Below are 16,215 nucleotides of genomic sequence, written 5' to 3' on the forward strand. Positions count from 1 at the left end.
AAAAGCACATCAACATTGAACTTATTTAATGATAAGGAAAAGAAAAATCAACATTGGAATCCTTGATATAACAAACTAAGACTTCAACATTAGGATCATGACAGCATGTATCAAACGCTTTTGCTGAAATAAGATTTACTTCAAAATTAGTGGTTCCAAAGGATGGAAAACCCTTGACCACATGATACACACAATCTTATTTCAAACTTAGTGGTTCCAAAGGATGGAAAACCCTTGACCACATGATACACACCATTAAGTTCAAAAATAGAATGAGATGCATAATCTAGGATAGGGAAGCTATCCTTCTATAGAACACTGGCATGCCTAGAATGATATGTACATGCTCTAAACTATTCAAATTATTGTTGAGAAGCTATTCAAAGAAGGAAGTATTGTTGTCTTAAAGCAAGTCACATGGAGGACAAAAGAGCATGAGGTGAAAGAAAAGAAGAAGAGTAGCTCAAGAGCCAATGAAGCACAAAAATCTGCCATTATCCTCAAATCCTACTCAAAGAATACAATTTTTGTCCATCTTGAATCTTTTGTTAAATATGGATATTTCATTTTCACTAAGTTTCACATGTTCATGAATAGATTTATGAAAATTGAAGCCTCCCCTTTTCATCCTCATGCCTCCCCTTTGATCTTTTTCTCACCTCATCTATGGCAGGGGTTGACATCAAGGGTAAGTAGGTCAAGGTCAAGCACATGCAGTTGTGGTGGAGCCAAATGACGGGTGCAAACTAGTCACAATTTGTAGTGTAAACCATGAGTGAGTGCAGCCAGGCAAGAGAGCAGCCATATGTTTGATACAACATAGGCAACATGAGGTGCACCCATATGGGCAAGCAACAAGGTACATCTGACTGAGTAGCTAGTCTCCCAAATTTTTACTTTCCTCCTGCTATGTATATGAGCCTGTGTGTTTTCATCCTTCTCAAGTAGAAATCCCTTTGAAAGAAGTTTTTGAATTTGTCTTAGCCATACTATACCTCTATTAACTTGCTTAGCTACATGGTGAAGAAAGTTGTGCCTAGGAGTAGAACACTTTGAAGCACTTGAACAGTCTTTTTGTTAAGGTTTGAGCCCCCCTCTCTCTTTTTTCTCCTTTCGTATGGCTTGCAAATATAAAATGAGTTGGTGCTTTTGTTTTGGTTATTCATTTCTTTTTGCTCAGTTTGTATAGGCTCCTTTCATATGGCTTGCAAATATAAAATGAACTGGTGCTTTTGTTTTGGTTATTCATTTCTTTTTGCTCAATTTGTATAGGCTCCTTTCATATGGCTTGCAAATATAAAATGAGTTGGTGCTTTTGTTTTGGTTATTCATTTCTTTTTGCTCATTTTTCATAGGTTGCAAATGTGAGTCAATGTCAATGTGATGACATTGTATAGGTATACCACAAGTATGCTTGAGGACAAACTTAACATTCATTCTTTGATCATGAGAAGTGAGAAACAAGGTAGGTTCCCAAGGAACTTACAAGTAATGCCAAGGAAAACTTTGAACTTTCCTTTGCTAAGCAAAGAGAGTGAAATGTATTAATAAGAATTGATCACCATTAGATGGCATAGTTGACACACATAGGGAGTCGAATGAAAGAAAATTGGTAGGGGGAGTAGAAGACTACGGATGCCTAGAGAGGAGTCACTTGTGTTGAGGAGCGCTTACAAGAAGTTAAGTGGGAGGGGAATGTTTTAAAAATTATCAAATAGGTTAAGTTTTAATTGATGATAGTTGTGGTAATGATGTAAAACGAAAATGGTTGCGAGGAAAAACTAGGACAACTTGGCAGATTTGTAGTCTATACTATCTTATGTCCACTTGCATAACTCCTATTGTAGCTGGGGATTGAGATTTCCATTATGATTGCTGGTGAACCAATCCAAAGACAACTCTGTGTAGGAGTGAGGCTTAGAGCATCATTATTCTTCTTATATGTGCTACCCAAATACACAACCAAGAGTCAAAAAATCATGTGAACAAAACAACACCTAGATAAAGCTGAAAAAGGTTGGGCAGAGCAATGGGAAAAGCTATTCAAATGAAGCTTTGTACAAGAATTAAACGCTCTTAAACTTTTTTTTTAACAAGGCCGACACTTACGCGCAAACGGCGGCACTACCTATTGTTGAAGAGAGAGAGAGAGAGAGAGAGAGAGAGAGAGAGAGAGAGAGAGAGAGAGAGAGAGAGAAAAGTTATTTTTATTACTAAGCCTTAAAAATAGCCTTATAAAGCCTAAAAGGAAGCCTAAAAAATGTGAACAAGATTTGATAGGCACCACGCCTATATCACTACTTGCTTGTGCAAGCAAGCAGTGCCAACAAACAGGCAGTTGTTTATGTGACCCCCGGTGGTGAGTGGTGTGTGTGAGAGGCCAACAGCATCACAACCTGCCTATGTGTGTGTATGTTTATGTCGAGTGCGTGTATGTGTATGCTCGTGGGGGATTTGGGTGTGTGGTGAATCCTTCGGCCTTGTCCGTCGCGCGACTTTGTTCTGCACAACATCTACCCTGTGCAGGCCCTTCATAGCGCGTCGAGGGTTGAAGTTTGATTTCTCCTGCACACGGTCCTTCCGTTGTCTTGTGTAAGAGAGAGGGGTGTGTGTTTCTGTATAGCTAACCGGTGTGTGTGTGTGTGTCTGCCTGTGTCTATAGCAGTCATATATGAAAACCTCCAAAAAAAAAAAGAGTGTGTATGTGTGTGAGCTTCACATGGATTCGACTCATCAATGTATATATAAGCATCGAAAAGCCATGGAAATTTCGGAGATGGATGCTTTGAGCCTTATCAAAGAATGTTTGCATGAGGATTTTGAGAATGCACGTCAAGCCTGGGAAGGATCCGCTCCTGTCATGGAGGTGCGCATCCCTATAATCCCTATATAGGAGCTTATGGATCATGTTGCTCAATATGCACTTAACGCGGTGATTCTTTTTTTCCCGGGTAGAATGCCTACGGCGCAGGATGTAGGCCAATGGGTTGATTTCCCACTCAAATGGCAAGCAGTCCGAGTGGTTTACTTTGGCACGCGAGGGTTCTACGAAGTCTTGCTGGCTGACATGGATGCTCGGGATGCTCTGCTTGAAATGTCTCCTCTTTTCTTCAATACGCATATGACTCATGTGCTGCCCTGGGCTCTTACTAAGGACTATCAAAGTCTCATTCGTCACAAGTGTCCTGTCTAAGTTGAGGTGGTCGACTTTCCTCGCACTTGGCGTCATTTTCTTCCTTTGTTGGCTGCTCAGCTGGGCAAAGTCATTTTCCCTCCTAAGCTGGATGCAAACACAAACCGTTTTTGTATTCTGTGGGACACGGATATCCCCACACCAGCAGGTATTTCAATCAATTTTGGGGATACAGTGGTTGGAAAGCGTCCATTTAAGCTTAAATGGGGCAAGTTTTCAAATTCTTGCTTCTGCTGTGGAAAATTTGGTCATATGCAGTCCGAATGTTCAGAACCAAACCTGCAACCACCTCCTTCAGCTGTCCCTGCTCCTCAACCTCGCTTGCCTCCGAAATCTTCTACTGAGGTTCAAACTAAAGGAGTTTCAACCTCCTCTCCCACAACTGGGGCGATTAAAGACAAGGGGAAACAATTAAAATTGTCTGCACTTTCTGCTTCTATAAATATTAAAGACAAAGAAAAAGAACAAGTTTCGACCTCTCAAACTTGGACAGTGCCCAAGAAACCTGCCAAAGTTGCTACAGTTCGTGCTCCCACATCATCTCGTAAGTATGCGCCTCCTTTGAAGAATGTTTCTCAGAAAAAACTCCCTTGTAATGACAACACTTATTTGGCTGAAGCTTGGAACAAGGTGGTTCGTTCTTACAAGGAAGTTGTTACCGGAGAAGCTTCTTCATTGCAAGGTGCATTTACTTTCAATTATCCAGGTCCAGGTCTTGACCCACCTTCTCAGGCACCTACAGTTGGGGAGGATGTGTCGATGGGCACTGGTACTTGAGTTTTCTCCCCCCTTTCTTCTCCTGTTTCCTTGTCCAATGTATATACCATATCGGATACATAGTTCTTTGAATTGCATCTCCTATAATGTGCGTGGATTATGCAATCACGACATGTGGCGGCTTACCTGGCACTATGTACATACATGTAAAGCAAACATTGTGGTTCTTCAAGAGCATAACCAACATCAATTTGCAGGACAGACTTCTTACTTTGCGGACTACTGGATAGCTTATGCAGGATCAACTGGCCATTCTGGAGTGCTTATGCTTGTTCGACATGAACTCTTCCCGACCTTGGTTTTTAATGACCCGGCTGGGAGATGGATGGTCATGCAATGTATTGTTAATGGGGAAGTTTTTGAATTTGGAGGATTATATGCATACACAGCTTCTGTAGATAGGGCACGGTTGTGGAGTGCTATCTCTTCTTATTGTTGGCGTTCCAATGCCTTTCTCTGTGGGGATTTTAATAATGCACCAAACCTTGCGGATAATACTACTGGCCATTCTCACATGCTTCATATGGAACGGCAATCATGGGACCAATTTATGTCGACCTATAATGGGCTTGATTTGTGGCCCTTTTTGCATACGACTGATCCAAGCTTCACTTTTCAGTACAATGTTCAATCTATGTATCGCGCTTGGCTGGATCGCTGGTATCTTTTTCACATGCAACAGTATGATGACTTTGTATGTGAGATGAGGATTGATTATGCTATGTGTCTCTCGGATCATTTTCCCGTATGTTTGAAACTTCATTTTGGCGCTTTTGATGTCAATGATCGCCTACCCAAGAAGAGACTTTTGCATGTCAATAATGCTTATCTCAAGCATGAGCCTTTTCGCACTATGATTGTGAATATCATCCCACCTTTGCTCTTCCAGATGTATGTTCACATGGACATAGCCTGGTTCGGTTTTGTTATGCGTGTTCAATCAGTTATACAGGATTACGATAGGGATTATTTGTCACAATTAAGGGAACAGGTTAACCAGGCAAAGGATGCTTGTAGCCGAATAATGCACTTGGCTAATCATTCTTCTCTTATTGACGCTCAAATGACTGAGTTGTTTTTTGCTCGTGCAATATTAAGGCACAATGATGAGAGGAAATTGGCCAAATGGCAGATTCGTGCTCATCAACAGGCTTTTGCAGATAAAGGATGTGCTTCTAAACAATTTTTTCAGCATTTGCATCACTCGAGGCAGTCTCAAGCTATACGGAGAGTTAAATTACCGTCAGGGGAGTGGACTTCCACTTTCCGAGAGCTAGCACTAGCCCTACACTCTCATTATGGCAAAGATTTTTGAGGCCCTTTCTTCTCCCACAAGAGAAGCTCACCAAGCGTGTCACATGTTTCTATCGCATGTTACTTCCATTCTTTCGATGCGATAGGCTCAAGACTTGGAAGCTGTTTTCACTGAGTCGGAATTGTATGCCAGCTTGCTTGATTTGGGTCGATGGAGAGCTCCTGGTTGGGATGGTCTCTCTATGGAATTCTTCTTGTCTTTCTGGGATTATTTGAAGTTGTCTTTATTGTTCATGATGAATACAGCTTGGGAACAACAAGAATTGTCCTCCTCTTGGAAAGAAGGTTTGCTCAAGCTGATACCTAAGCTTGAGCTATGTGAATAATTCTCACATTGGCGGCCTATTACACTTATGCCTGTGGTATATAAATTGATGGCAAAAATGCTTGCTAACCGACTCAAGTGCTTTTTGCATGAAGGCTTGTATCAATCTCAATACGGCTTCATTCTACGACGTCAAATTATTGATAACCTCGCGAATGTCATCATTGGTATGGAATATGCAAAATATACTCGACAGGAAGTCTTAGTCATGCAGGTCGACATTGAAAAGGCATTTGATACTGTTCTTTGGGATAACATTGCGGATACCATGCAACATTTGGGCTTTGGGCCTAGGCTATCCCGTGTCGTGCTTTTCTTGTATGCATACAGTACTTATGCAAGCTTGTTGGATGGTTCTCTCATAGAATCTTGGCCTTTGGGATAGTCGGTAAGGCAGGGCTGCCCTCTGAGTGCTTTGCTTTATGCGATCGCTACTCATCCCTTGTTTATGTATTTGGATTCCTTGACCTCCATTGGTAGGCTACATGGCCTGACTTTGACTTCTGGTCGACAGTTTGCTGGTCAGGCTTATGCGGATGACTCTTTGTTCATGCCTCGTAATAACCATGATGATGTACAACAGATTATGCATACTCTTCACTTGTTTGGATTGGCAGCAGGTCTCAAAGTTAACTTTTGCAAATCCAAGCTATTGCCTCTGAAAGAGTGTGACTAGCATAAGATATTGTGGCCTGGGGAGATTGCTCCTCCACATGTTCTCGTTCGCCATTTGGGTTATCCGCTGGGTTGGAATGTATCGGCTATGCAGAAACTTGATTGGGTGCTCCAACGTTTGCATTCCAAGTTGAATTATTGGAAATTGTCCACGTGGCCACTTCATGTGCATCTTAGGATTGTCCAATGCATCCTTGTGGCTTATGTGCAGTTTTACTTGCCTTTGTTATCCTGGCCTCGATTGCTATTGCAGTCTCTCATGTCCAATATTTTAGAGCATTTTTGGTAGACCTCGTCTAGCAAGAGGGGCCTTCGGCTTCTATCTATGGACAAGTTGTGTTCTCCCAAGCGCCTTGGGAGGGTTAAATATTTTGGACTTGAGACGTCATCTTCTGGCTCGGATAGCTATGTTGTTGCCAGTCTTGGTGGAGCAGCAGCAACCCTAGGCTCTCATGGTCACACATTTGTGTGCGCACATTGTCACCCCTTCTTTTGGTTGTTGGAAACCGACTTATTGGGATGTTGTGTTTGGAAAGCTTGAAGGACACATTCCTAGATGTCCCTTTACTTCTTCTCTAATTGTTGATTGGAAGGTTGTCACTTCGCATTTGGCTTGGGATGGTCGACAATCCTCTGGGGTTAACTCTCTTCACTTGGAGAGTCTGCATTGGAGCAGGGTTTTTGCTTCGACTTTGGTTCAACGGTCTCCTCGCCAAGCGTATTTTCTTTCCCGAAAAGGAATCTGTCAGGTGCATCAGGTGGTTGATGACTCGGGTTATATTCTTTCTTTTACTGATGCCGTCTCCCGCTTTCGGTTGGGCCTTCACTATTCTCCTCTCTGGCGGGAGATTCAAAGGATGCTTGCTGCTCATTCACCCATTCCTCCTCTGGATGTGGACTCTTGCTTCTCCGATTGGAGTTTGGCTACTACTAGATTGGACTGCATCTCATCTGCCAGTGTCTATGCCATCCTTCAGTCTGATGTATGGATCGTGCATCGTGGTAATCACCTGTGGTGGCTTTTCGAGTCATCCTTGTGGTGGCAACAGACATTGTCTCGCATTTGGCAGAGTCATCCGCCGTTAAAGGAACGTATTTTTTTGTGGCGGTGCTTGGTGGGAGCTCTACCTGTTGGCAGTGTGTTGCATGTTCATCATATTGCGCCTTCCCGCTGCCCAGATTCCTTGAAGCTGAGGAAACTGTGCCACACTTACTGTGGTGTTGTCATCACTCCAGAGCCTTCATTCGGCAAGTGGCGACTGCTCTTCGACTGCGTTTTCCTTTTGGCTCTTTTCACATACGATTTTGGCTTTTTGGGGTGCTTCGATCACTGCAATCTCAATTTGCGGTGTTCTTCACCTGGGTCAGATTTTGGACTATGTGGGCCATCTGGCATCATAGGAACTCCGTAATGTTCCAGGGCATTTTTGTTGACCCGTTTCCCTATTTCAACTTATCTCTTGATCAAGCGCTGCATTTTGCCAATGACGCTGGAGACATCACTCTTGATACTTACAGGATTTATTTTGACTATTTCTAGCCTTCGGAGCGTCATAGTGCTTCGTGTTTTGTATCCCTTTCTTTTCGTGGGTTTTCCTCGCTTTGAGGTTTCCCATTTGTAAATGAATCGAAGCAGACTTACAAAAAAAAGTTTGTGTGACCCCCACCGCGGACTTCCCCTTGGCGGTTTTGTCTCATAAATGTTAGTCATTGGAACTAGCTGAAAACAGCAACTTCCTATCTTGTAGCTTGAAATGTTTCTTTGTGAAGCTGCAAACTTGATTGAGTGCATGCTGGGCCATAGCATTACTTTGCATCATTTTGTTGTCACGATATTGCTTTTTGAGACTATGAAGGTGCTTTCCATGCTCTTTATAAGCCTCAATATATGTCAAGTCACTTTTGAGTTACGGTTACAAAGGAAAGTACATTCTTTTGCATTCGACTTATCACCCCGCTCATTCAATGTTGAGCGGCTATGCACATCGGAAAAGTGATATCTATGATGAATGCTGTTTTATTTAATGGGTTTTGAATAACTTTTTGTCAAGTGCAGACAATTGTTTTAGGGTGTAGGATTCCGTCTCTTTTAGGTTCTCATTGCAGGTACACCATTGACTTGCAGGTGATAAGACCCTACGAAAGAGTTACTTCGTCGAATGGTGGGATTTGTGATTAACTACGAATGGGACGATATGCAGGAGCTATCGAAAATGCCAGATGTAAAGCTGTGGTTTGTTCTCCTAGATGCTATGTACCCATGGCTCCCAATTGTACTGGATTGGAGAGTTGATGAACTAGCCCTGTATACTGCCATGTTGGTGGGACACCAGGTTGTCGTTATCACCCATCTCTTGATGCCCGCAGTGGCAAAGAGGCTCGTTTGCAATTAAAACTTACTTTTACACCGAGTGGAAGTCGATTTTGGTTAAGTGTATATTGTGATTATGTTGCAAATGAAGAGGAGAGAGAGGGCTTGGCATTCAATCCAGAAGCACTGGAACTCTTTGTGACGAGCAAACTGTTTACCGTATATCCATGGCTACAGACCTTAAAGTGGCAAAGCCTGATACCAAGGTGGATGACATGTTACGAATTTTGGGTTACAAGATTGATGCAGAGCTTTTCCAGCTCCTAGAATCATGATAAACCAGTGATGAAAGGAAAGTGATCTCTATTGGCTCTTTCTCAAAAGATTTGGGCCCCTTATAAAAATTTTAAGTTGAATTTGCCGTCATCAAAACATTTAACTGAGCAATGAAAGAAAGAAAATTTATCTGCAGTTCGGTCACTTTTAGCATTGGACAAAGCTTTTTGGTGCTGATGAAGGTTAGTATTCAGTATTCATGAGTGATGAGGTGGAGACAATGGTCATGGTGTGGCTGGTGCATGTCAGGGAGAGCTCAGAGTGGATCCTGCTGCAGGCTTGGGCTTTTCTGAAACTTACTGGTCTAATTTAACTAAACTGTCATGGCGTATGACAGTCAAGATTGAACAGCCTGGAGAGCTATCAATGGGGAACTCGACTAAGGAATTGCACTTTAAAAGTTGCGTTGATGGGTTCGAAATGATAAGTTTTGTGACTAGTACCATTGCATGTTAACTCTTGAGGAGATAAAGTCCATTCAATATATTTTCTGCGCGATTGCATTGATGTAAGTATTATAACATGGTTTTTTGGCTAGACGAGGGCTGATTTGTTTGCTTTCAAAAGGGGAAAGTGTGCAAATAGAGCTGGTGGTGTTATGTGTTGACTTGTAGATTACACCTTTACTTGAGCTAAACCCTCTTGGATAATCTGTTTACTTTGCCTATTGCCGTGCCAAGTTTGCAACTTTGTTTAAACTCAACAAACGAGGCATCTTGAGCAAGAGCAAAAGGTGTAGAATTAGACGAGTGAGGGACCTTGGTCTGTAGAGGAAATAAGTGCATGGTCCTCTAGGTGTACTGGGTTGTCTTCCTGTGATATCTTGAAATTATCACATACCAAATACTGCTATACAACAATGTAGATCAGGTCCATCGACTTCTTCAATCCAAAAGATACAACGTTCACATGGGTTGGGTGTGTTGAGAAATATACCTTTTGGGATAACTACAAAAGTTTTAGTTTAGCTAGAATTTTCTGAATAAACCTATAAATTTTCACTAGACCAAACTATCAATCTGTTTACAGAAATGCGCCTCTTGAAAGCTTTAGCTATCTGCAGCTCAAACACGTAGACTTGCTTTACATTTTCCTGGCTAACCTATTTAAATGAGCAATTTTTTCACAACAATACTGTAACATTTTCCAGAACTCTAGCATCCAACAGATGCAACAATAGCTTTCAACCTTACGATGCCATAGATGCTATAACCCTGCGTAGAAACACCAAAATAGGCGCATGTCAAAAGTACAATCATGACAAGGATGAGCAAAAAGCCATTCACATGCAAGTGTAAACATAACCATGCACATGCATGAGCAGTTCATGCAGACACCTCCAATGTGCATGCAGACGCAATTCTATAAATCTCACAACAAAACAAAAAATTTGAAGCACCCAAACAATCATAATAATTTTTGGGGCAAGCCCAGCGCCCATCAACTTCTTATATCTTAGTCGAGATTAGCAGCCTTTGCGAAAATCTGAAGGTTACAGCACATTCTTTGACGTTGTAGCTGCACAAAGAATAGACACAGTAAAAAGAATGGCAGTTCAAATCTTCTGTGGCATGATGCACACAATGAGACAGCTGGAATTCTTCGCCATCAAAATCTCGCCCATGAACAAACGATGCATGTGATATATAATCATGCTGGGATCATTTCCAGTAGCCGAGAAATCATGAAGAGAATGCCGTTGAAAACTTAAATTGCTTTCCGAGTAGAAGAGGACGTTTGGAATCAAATGTGAATGCCATCAAAGCTTGATCTTTAGGTGAAGGATCCTTATGAGAGCCATACCAACCACCAAAGTCACTGAATAGAGTACTAGTATACCATATGCAGCACTTGCAGAAACAAAGATGGTGTTCACACTGAGATTTACCAAGCCTGTTAGCACATTTGCCTACAAAAAAGACCACCATCCATGTTATTGTTAATAAAGGAGTTTTTGCTATCATGAAACACTTAAAGAGGCCCACTAGTCCCCACTTTCATGTTCAAGCGGCTAACATAACACATGCTCTTCACTAACATACAAAAGCAAAGAAATAGCCACTGAGATTTGTGGCAGAAATATGTGTATTGTACTCTTGGTGTCATGGGTCATGTCTATGCAGTATGGCGTCAATCGTCACAAGACGAAGGTAATAATCTTTACTGTTGAACCCACGTGATAGAATTTTTTATTGTAGTTACCAACTCCCCCTCCCCCGCCAAAGGGAAAATAGGGTAACAATAGACTTCAATAAAAACAGACTACAGAAGACAATAGTCTAACAATAGAATGCAATGAAAGAAACTACAAAAACATAGCATAATCCCGTAGAAAGTAGCAGGAGAGCAAGTGGTTGAACCCCCATACTGTGTATCAAATAAAACAACGTACTGGACTTCACAGCAATCTCAGCTTTAGAATGAGCACAGTGATATGGAGACAAGACTTGAAGACCACAGTGCAAGAAGATGGTCTACTGCAGACTGTAGATTATGACTAGACGATTGTCAATGATTTGTTATTCCTCTGGTATTTTTTTCTGTAATTTCTATCTTGGGGTATATGCTCTCAAGATGCTATTAATAGAAGATGTTTCCACAGAGAGAGAGAGAGAGAGAGAGAGAGAGACCTCCACATGGTGGGCCTTGGTGCAGTGGATTGATTTCCACTACGACAAACAACTCCCCACCTTAAGCAACCACCGTACTTACACGGTGGCTGCTTAAGGTTTACAGAAACCTACTTGGCCACCTTCACCAGATGTCTTCTGTCTTGGTCAGAAACCTTCACCCCACAACACGTGCTCCTGTTTGCTGCCAAACATGTGAGCATTAGGTTGCTTCGTCAGCCTCCCTCGTGCAATGTAGAGGAAACCGCTTGGAGGGGCTCCCTGGTCTTGCTTCAGATAGGCCTACAACGAACTCTGCAAGCACAGGGCCCTACATCAAGTCGCGGTGGTTAGTATCTGTGAAGGAGTCGCAATTTCTTGCCCTGGCAGAAGAACCATGGTAAAAGCTGTTGTCACAAACTGCTGACGTGTCAAGCCAATGAAGACCCAAGCCATCTTGAAGATCCCGGCCGAGGGGCCTAAACCCTAAGAAGAAGCAGCAAAAGAAGAAGAAATCTTACCAACTTATGGGACCCCATCCGATGGGCCCAGGGGACCTCAAGACAAAAAATAAAGCAAGACCTCTGATTCCCCTCTGTGGTTTTCCACAAAAGGTTCTAGGCTTTTGGCATTCTCTCGCCTCTTTTACAACAATTTGCGATTTTCCTTATGTGGGTCAGATTTCGGGCTTATTGGACTCTTATGGCGTCATCTCAAGCTGATGCAGATCCTTTTCAGTTTTTCAAGCTTTCCCTCGGGCAATCTTTGCGTTTTGCATGGGAGGTTGGTGATATCACTTCAGACATGCATCAGCTTTCCTATGAATGCTTCTAGCTTTTGCTGATGAACACTTATGTGTTCTTGTTTTGGTATATGATCTTTTCTGTGGGTTTTCCTCGCATTGAGATTTTCCACTTGTAATTAATCCCAAGGACCCACTTACTCTCTCTCTCTCACACACACACACACACACACACACACACACACACACAATACGTAAATTGCTCATGACATGGCAGCCTGTACGGACTTCCACGTTTTATGTTGCTGATGGTGACGTGGCATGTGTACGGATTTCCGCATTTTCAGTTGTTCCATGCATTTGGAAGGCCAAATTCTTTTAGGGCTTGAAGCTTTTCATGTAACCGCTTTTAGAGACCAAGGGCCTTTAAATATGACCCATGGGCACTCACTCTGGCAATCTACCCTTTGGAGATGCAGAGTAGAGCCATGGGAGTTGTACCTTGTTGATGCAATATAAAGAAATACCGGAAGGAGCACCAGGGTTTGGGGGCAGTGCTCTCTTGGGGTGGAACTCCGTCACTCCCCGTCTTTGTGTGTCATGTATCTCTTTTAATTCAGTTGTTATTTGAAGTGCTTAATGTTATTCTGTCTTATCTTTTTTGTTGGCACGTAGTGCCTGTCCCGTTACAATTGCTACCCAGGTCTCCTTTCTTGTTTGTTTTTTGTTTTCTTTTCTTTTAGCTTGCAATTCCTACTCTGCTCTGTGTGTGTGTGTGAGTATGTGTGAGTTGGGTGTTGTGTGTGTAGAGTTGGTTTTGCATACTCTGTTTTCTTCATACTCTTATCAACCAACTTTGGGGTGAGTGAGTGCGTATAGATGTGTGTGTTTGGGTTGGTGCATAGGTGTGAGTAAAGTTTATCTTTAGAGTATGTTTCTTTCGTTTGATTTCCTCAGTTTCTTGTTTGCTATTATTTTCCTTGTGTTCTTGCCTTCCTTGTCTCCTTGTGTTCTTCGGATTGGGTTTATATTTGTTGGCTTGCCGCTCTGCCCTTGACTCGCTCTACCAGGTTTCTACATGAGGTTTCCAAAGTTGTTGTCCTCGAGCCTCCTCCACTATCTTCTTGGAGTTCCCTTCCTGCTATCGCTTTCAAGAGCCACCTTCAGCAAGTGGACTAGTTTCTATATAGCTCCTTGTCAGATCCAGTGCAGTGCTCTATTACGCATCTTGTGGCATCCTCTTGTAGTTTCTTGGTGCGGTCAATTTCCTCCTCTCTCTCATCTTCGTCATCCACAACTCTCTTCCTTCTGTCTTTTCATTGCCTATTGCTATCAGATTCTACCCGTTGGCGGGTAACGCCCAACGTTTGAGCTCTTGACATTGCAGTTGTTCCTTGTTCTTTCACCACTGGTGGCTTCTGAAGGTTCCGGTTTTTTATTTGCATTAGAGGAGTTTGCTCTTGGTGGAAGTGCCTATCTTTTAGAGACTGTTGTCATCCTCTGTCCACTTAGTATGCCAGGGCACTTTTTACTCTCTTTAGGGAAAATTTTCACCCTAGCTTTCAATTTTTACATTTGCCATGTGGCTAGTTATTTCCAGTTTAAAGTTCCAGATTATTGCCTTAGGGCCACCTTGTAATCAGTGATGTAATTGCCCTCAAAATCAACACCATTTGGGCATTCTGAGGGAATTTTCAAGTAATAGAAATCAGCCTCCTTTGTTGGAGAGAGAGAGAGAAGTGAAATGATATATTAACGTCTTCAAAAGGCCGAAATGACCTATAAGACCAATTCGTTACAAACTAGTAAATCTGATACCATGTCTAGGTTTTATAAAAAAACAGATACTGATATGAATTTAGAAGTGCTACTAGCTGGAACTGTGTAGGGTATGTTTGACCACTGATACAATGGGTGGCCAATATAAGACAGTGATATAATGGGTGATGAGTCCATCATTATCTGTGCTGTAGATGTCGAGATAGTATGGCTCGAATCCTCTGTTGTAGTCTTCGTCAATGCGTTGAAGCTCCACTTCTCAGTAGTGGGCGTCTCGATCTCCCTAGCTCTAATGCTCGGTCAATGAGTGTACTGCGGGTGTGAGTATGAGCTGACATAACAGACTTGGACACTCCAAGTCAAGAATCTATTGTGACACGACAAGAATTCACTTCCAAACAGTTCACAATTTGATTTGACACTCGCCCGGCGGAGTTCCGTGCCTAGAGATATTGGCCCCTAGACTGGCGCCCCTTTCGGTATTTCTTTTTGTATTAATCTGTTGCACAAAGTACACAGGAGTGGTTGGGTCTCACTCTCAGACTCTGTGTCCAGATGCTCTGAGAAGTGGGAGCCCAACTACTCTTATAAAGAGTTACAAGGGATGCCAAAAGCAGAGCCCCAACAGCTGAATATCAAAAGCCTTCAAAAATAAAGCAATTTGCTCTCACAAGCCCTATTAGGGAGTTAAAGCAACTCCCACAAACCTCCAGCGTAGAAAGTTTCCAGCCCTTGCGTAGAGAAAAGCACGAAATTTCCATACGTTGCTGCCACGTTAGCATTCCGCAAAACGCGCCGTGAATTCGGAGCTATCCGTACGGCAGTGCCACGTCAGCATCTCACTACTTTTTTCGCTCTCTACCGCAAGCCAGGGTATGTGTGTGTGAGTCTGCTGCCCACTGGCCACTAGCCGCGTCACCGGTTTGTGACATACCCCCCTCTTGAAAGCATTGTAATCGCCCTTGATTACGCCTGAAAACAGACAGAAACCATAAACTGTCTTAGTAGACACAAACTGTTAGTATCGACGCACTAGGAACACACATCTAGCATATGTACCAATCAACAGTCACATCACACGACATCACAGGACATCACTTGACATCACATGACAAATCCCATTCAAAATTAATTCGGATCTCAGACCATGATTTACCGGCAACGTATTTAGCAATCGCATCTAGATCCACTCGGGACCTCATAGATGCCCGATTAACTAATCCTTATTGCAATCACGTCTACCGAGATCTTTCAGACCGAAATGCTGCAGTCATTTCGTCTATCAGTTCCTGCATTTAAACAAGTCAAGAACAAATCAGTATCGTATTATCAAGAATTCCACTTCATAAAGTCATTACAGTAGAATACTGTCAGCCCACAGTATGCCTGAAACTCATAAGTGACATCAGTGACTTTAGTATCAAAAATCGGGGCAATCTGTTGACAAAGGAGCGGAGCGACTTCCCTCTCGTGCATACCCGCTGCACCAAATTCCCCCCAAGCTGAGTTCGGGGTTCGATTTGGAATAGACTATGCTAAACCAAATGCTTCAAGGTCGTCCTCCTCTTATCGCTTTACCTTTTATCTTTCTATCTTTATGTGCCGATATCTGTTCTCGAACGAGTATCTCCTCGTTTTCTTGCACTTCGGGTTGCTCATCAGGCTCCCATCATCAGGCACATCGCCTTTAAAAGGCTTAAAGAGACTCACATGAAAAGCATTGTGAATTCTCTAAGTATCGGGCAGCTTCAGTCTAAAGGAGACCTCAATTATCTTTTCAGAAATCTGGAAAGGTCCATAGTATGTCATGCTAAGCTTTGGAAAAAGCCGCTCCTTTCTCTTTTTCTTTCTCAGGCATGCCTTATCAAAACGTAAGAGCACCCAATCGTCCTCCTTTAATTTCAAATCGCGACAATGTCAATTTGCTGTCTTTTTGTGTCTTTCTTGAGATTTCTTTAAAGCCTCCCGGACCCTGGCAAAAGCCGTGTCCAAGTCCCGCGTGTACTCGTCGGCTTCAAAAATCTTATCTTTCGTGCTTAGGAAGGGTGAAACCTTCATAGCACCTTCAATAATCTCAAATGGTGCCTTCCTTGTTAAAGAGTGTATCGTGTTGTAGTAGACAAATTCCACCAAAGGCAAATACTTTTCCCATTG

At 42.5% G+C, this 16,215-nt stretch overlaps 1 protein-coding gene and 1 pseudogene across 4 annotated transcripts in view; one reads left to right on the forward strand and one right to left on the reverse strand.

Moving 5' to 3' along the window:
- Nucleotides 1–8,443: 8,443 nt before the first annotated feature.
- Nucleotides 8,444–8,922, forward strand: LOC147430642 (protein CHLORORESPIRATORY REDUCTION 6, chloroplastic-like; annotated as a pseudogene).
- Nucleotides 8,923–10,298: 1,376 nt separating this feature from the next.
- LOC147430643 (uncharacterized protein At4g17910-like) overlaps nt 10,299–16,215 on the reverse strand; it is a 205,659-nt gene continuing 199,742 nt past the window's right edge. For 3 of the 4 annotated variants that reach the window (XM_086493231.1, XM_086493230.1, XM_086493232.1), the window contains one exon: nt 10,299–10,840. In XM_086493231.1, coding sequence (XP_086349357.1) covers nt 10,691–10,840 — 150 coding nt within the window. In that variant the 3' untranslated portion in view covers nt 10,299–10,690. The remainder of the gene's footprint in view (nt 10,841–16,215) is intronic. The other variant, XM_086493233.1, reaches the window with a different exon arrangement.

The sequence above is a fragment of the Adiantum capillus-veneris genome, chromosome 21, assembly GCF_014529385.1.
Source record: "Adiantum capillus-veneris isolate H3 chromosome 21, ASM1452938v2, whole genome shotgun sequence".
In the NCBI taxonomy this organism is placed as follows: domain Eukaryota; kingdom Viridiplantae; phylum Streptophyta; class Polypodiopsida; order Polypodiales; family Pteridaceae; genus Adiantum; species Adiantum capillus-veneris.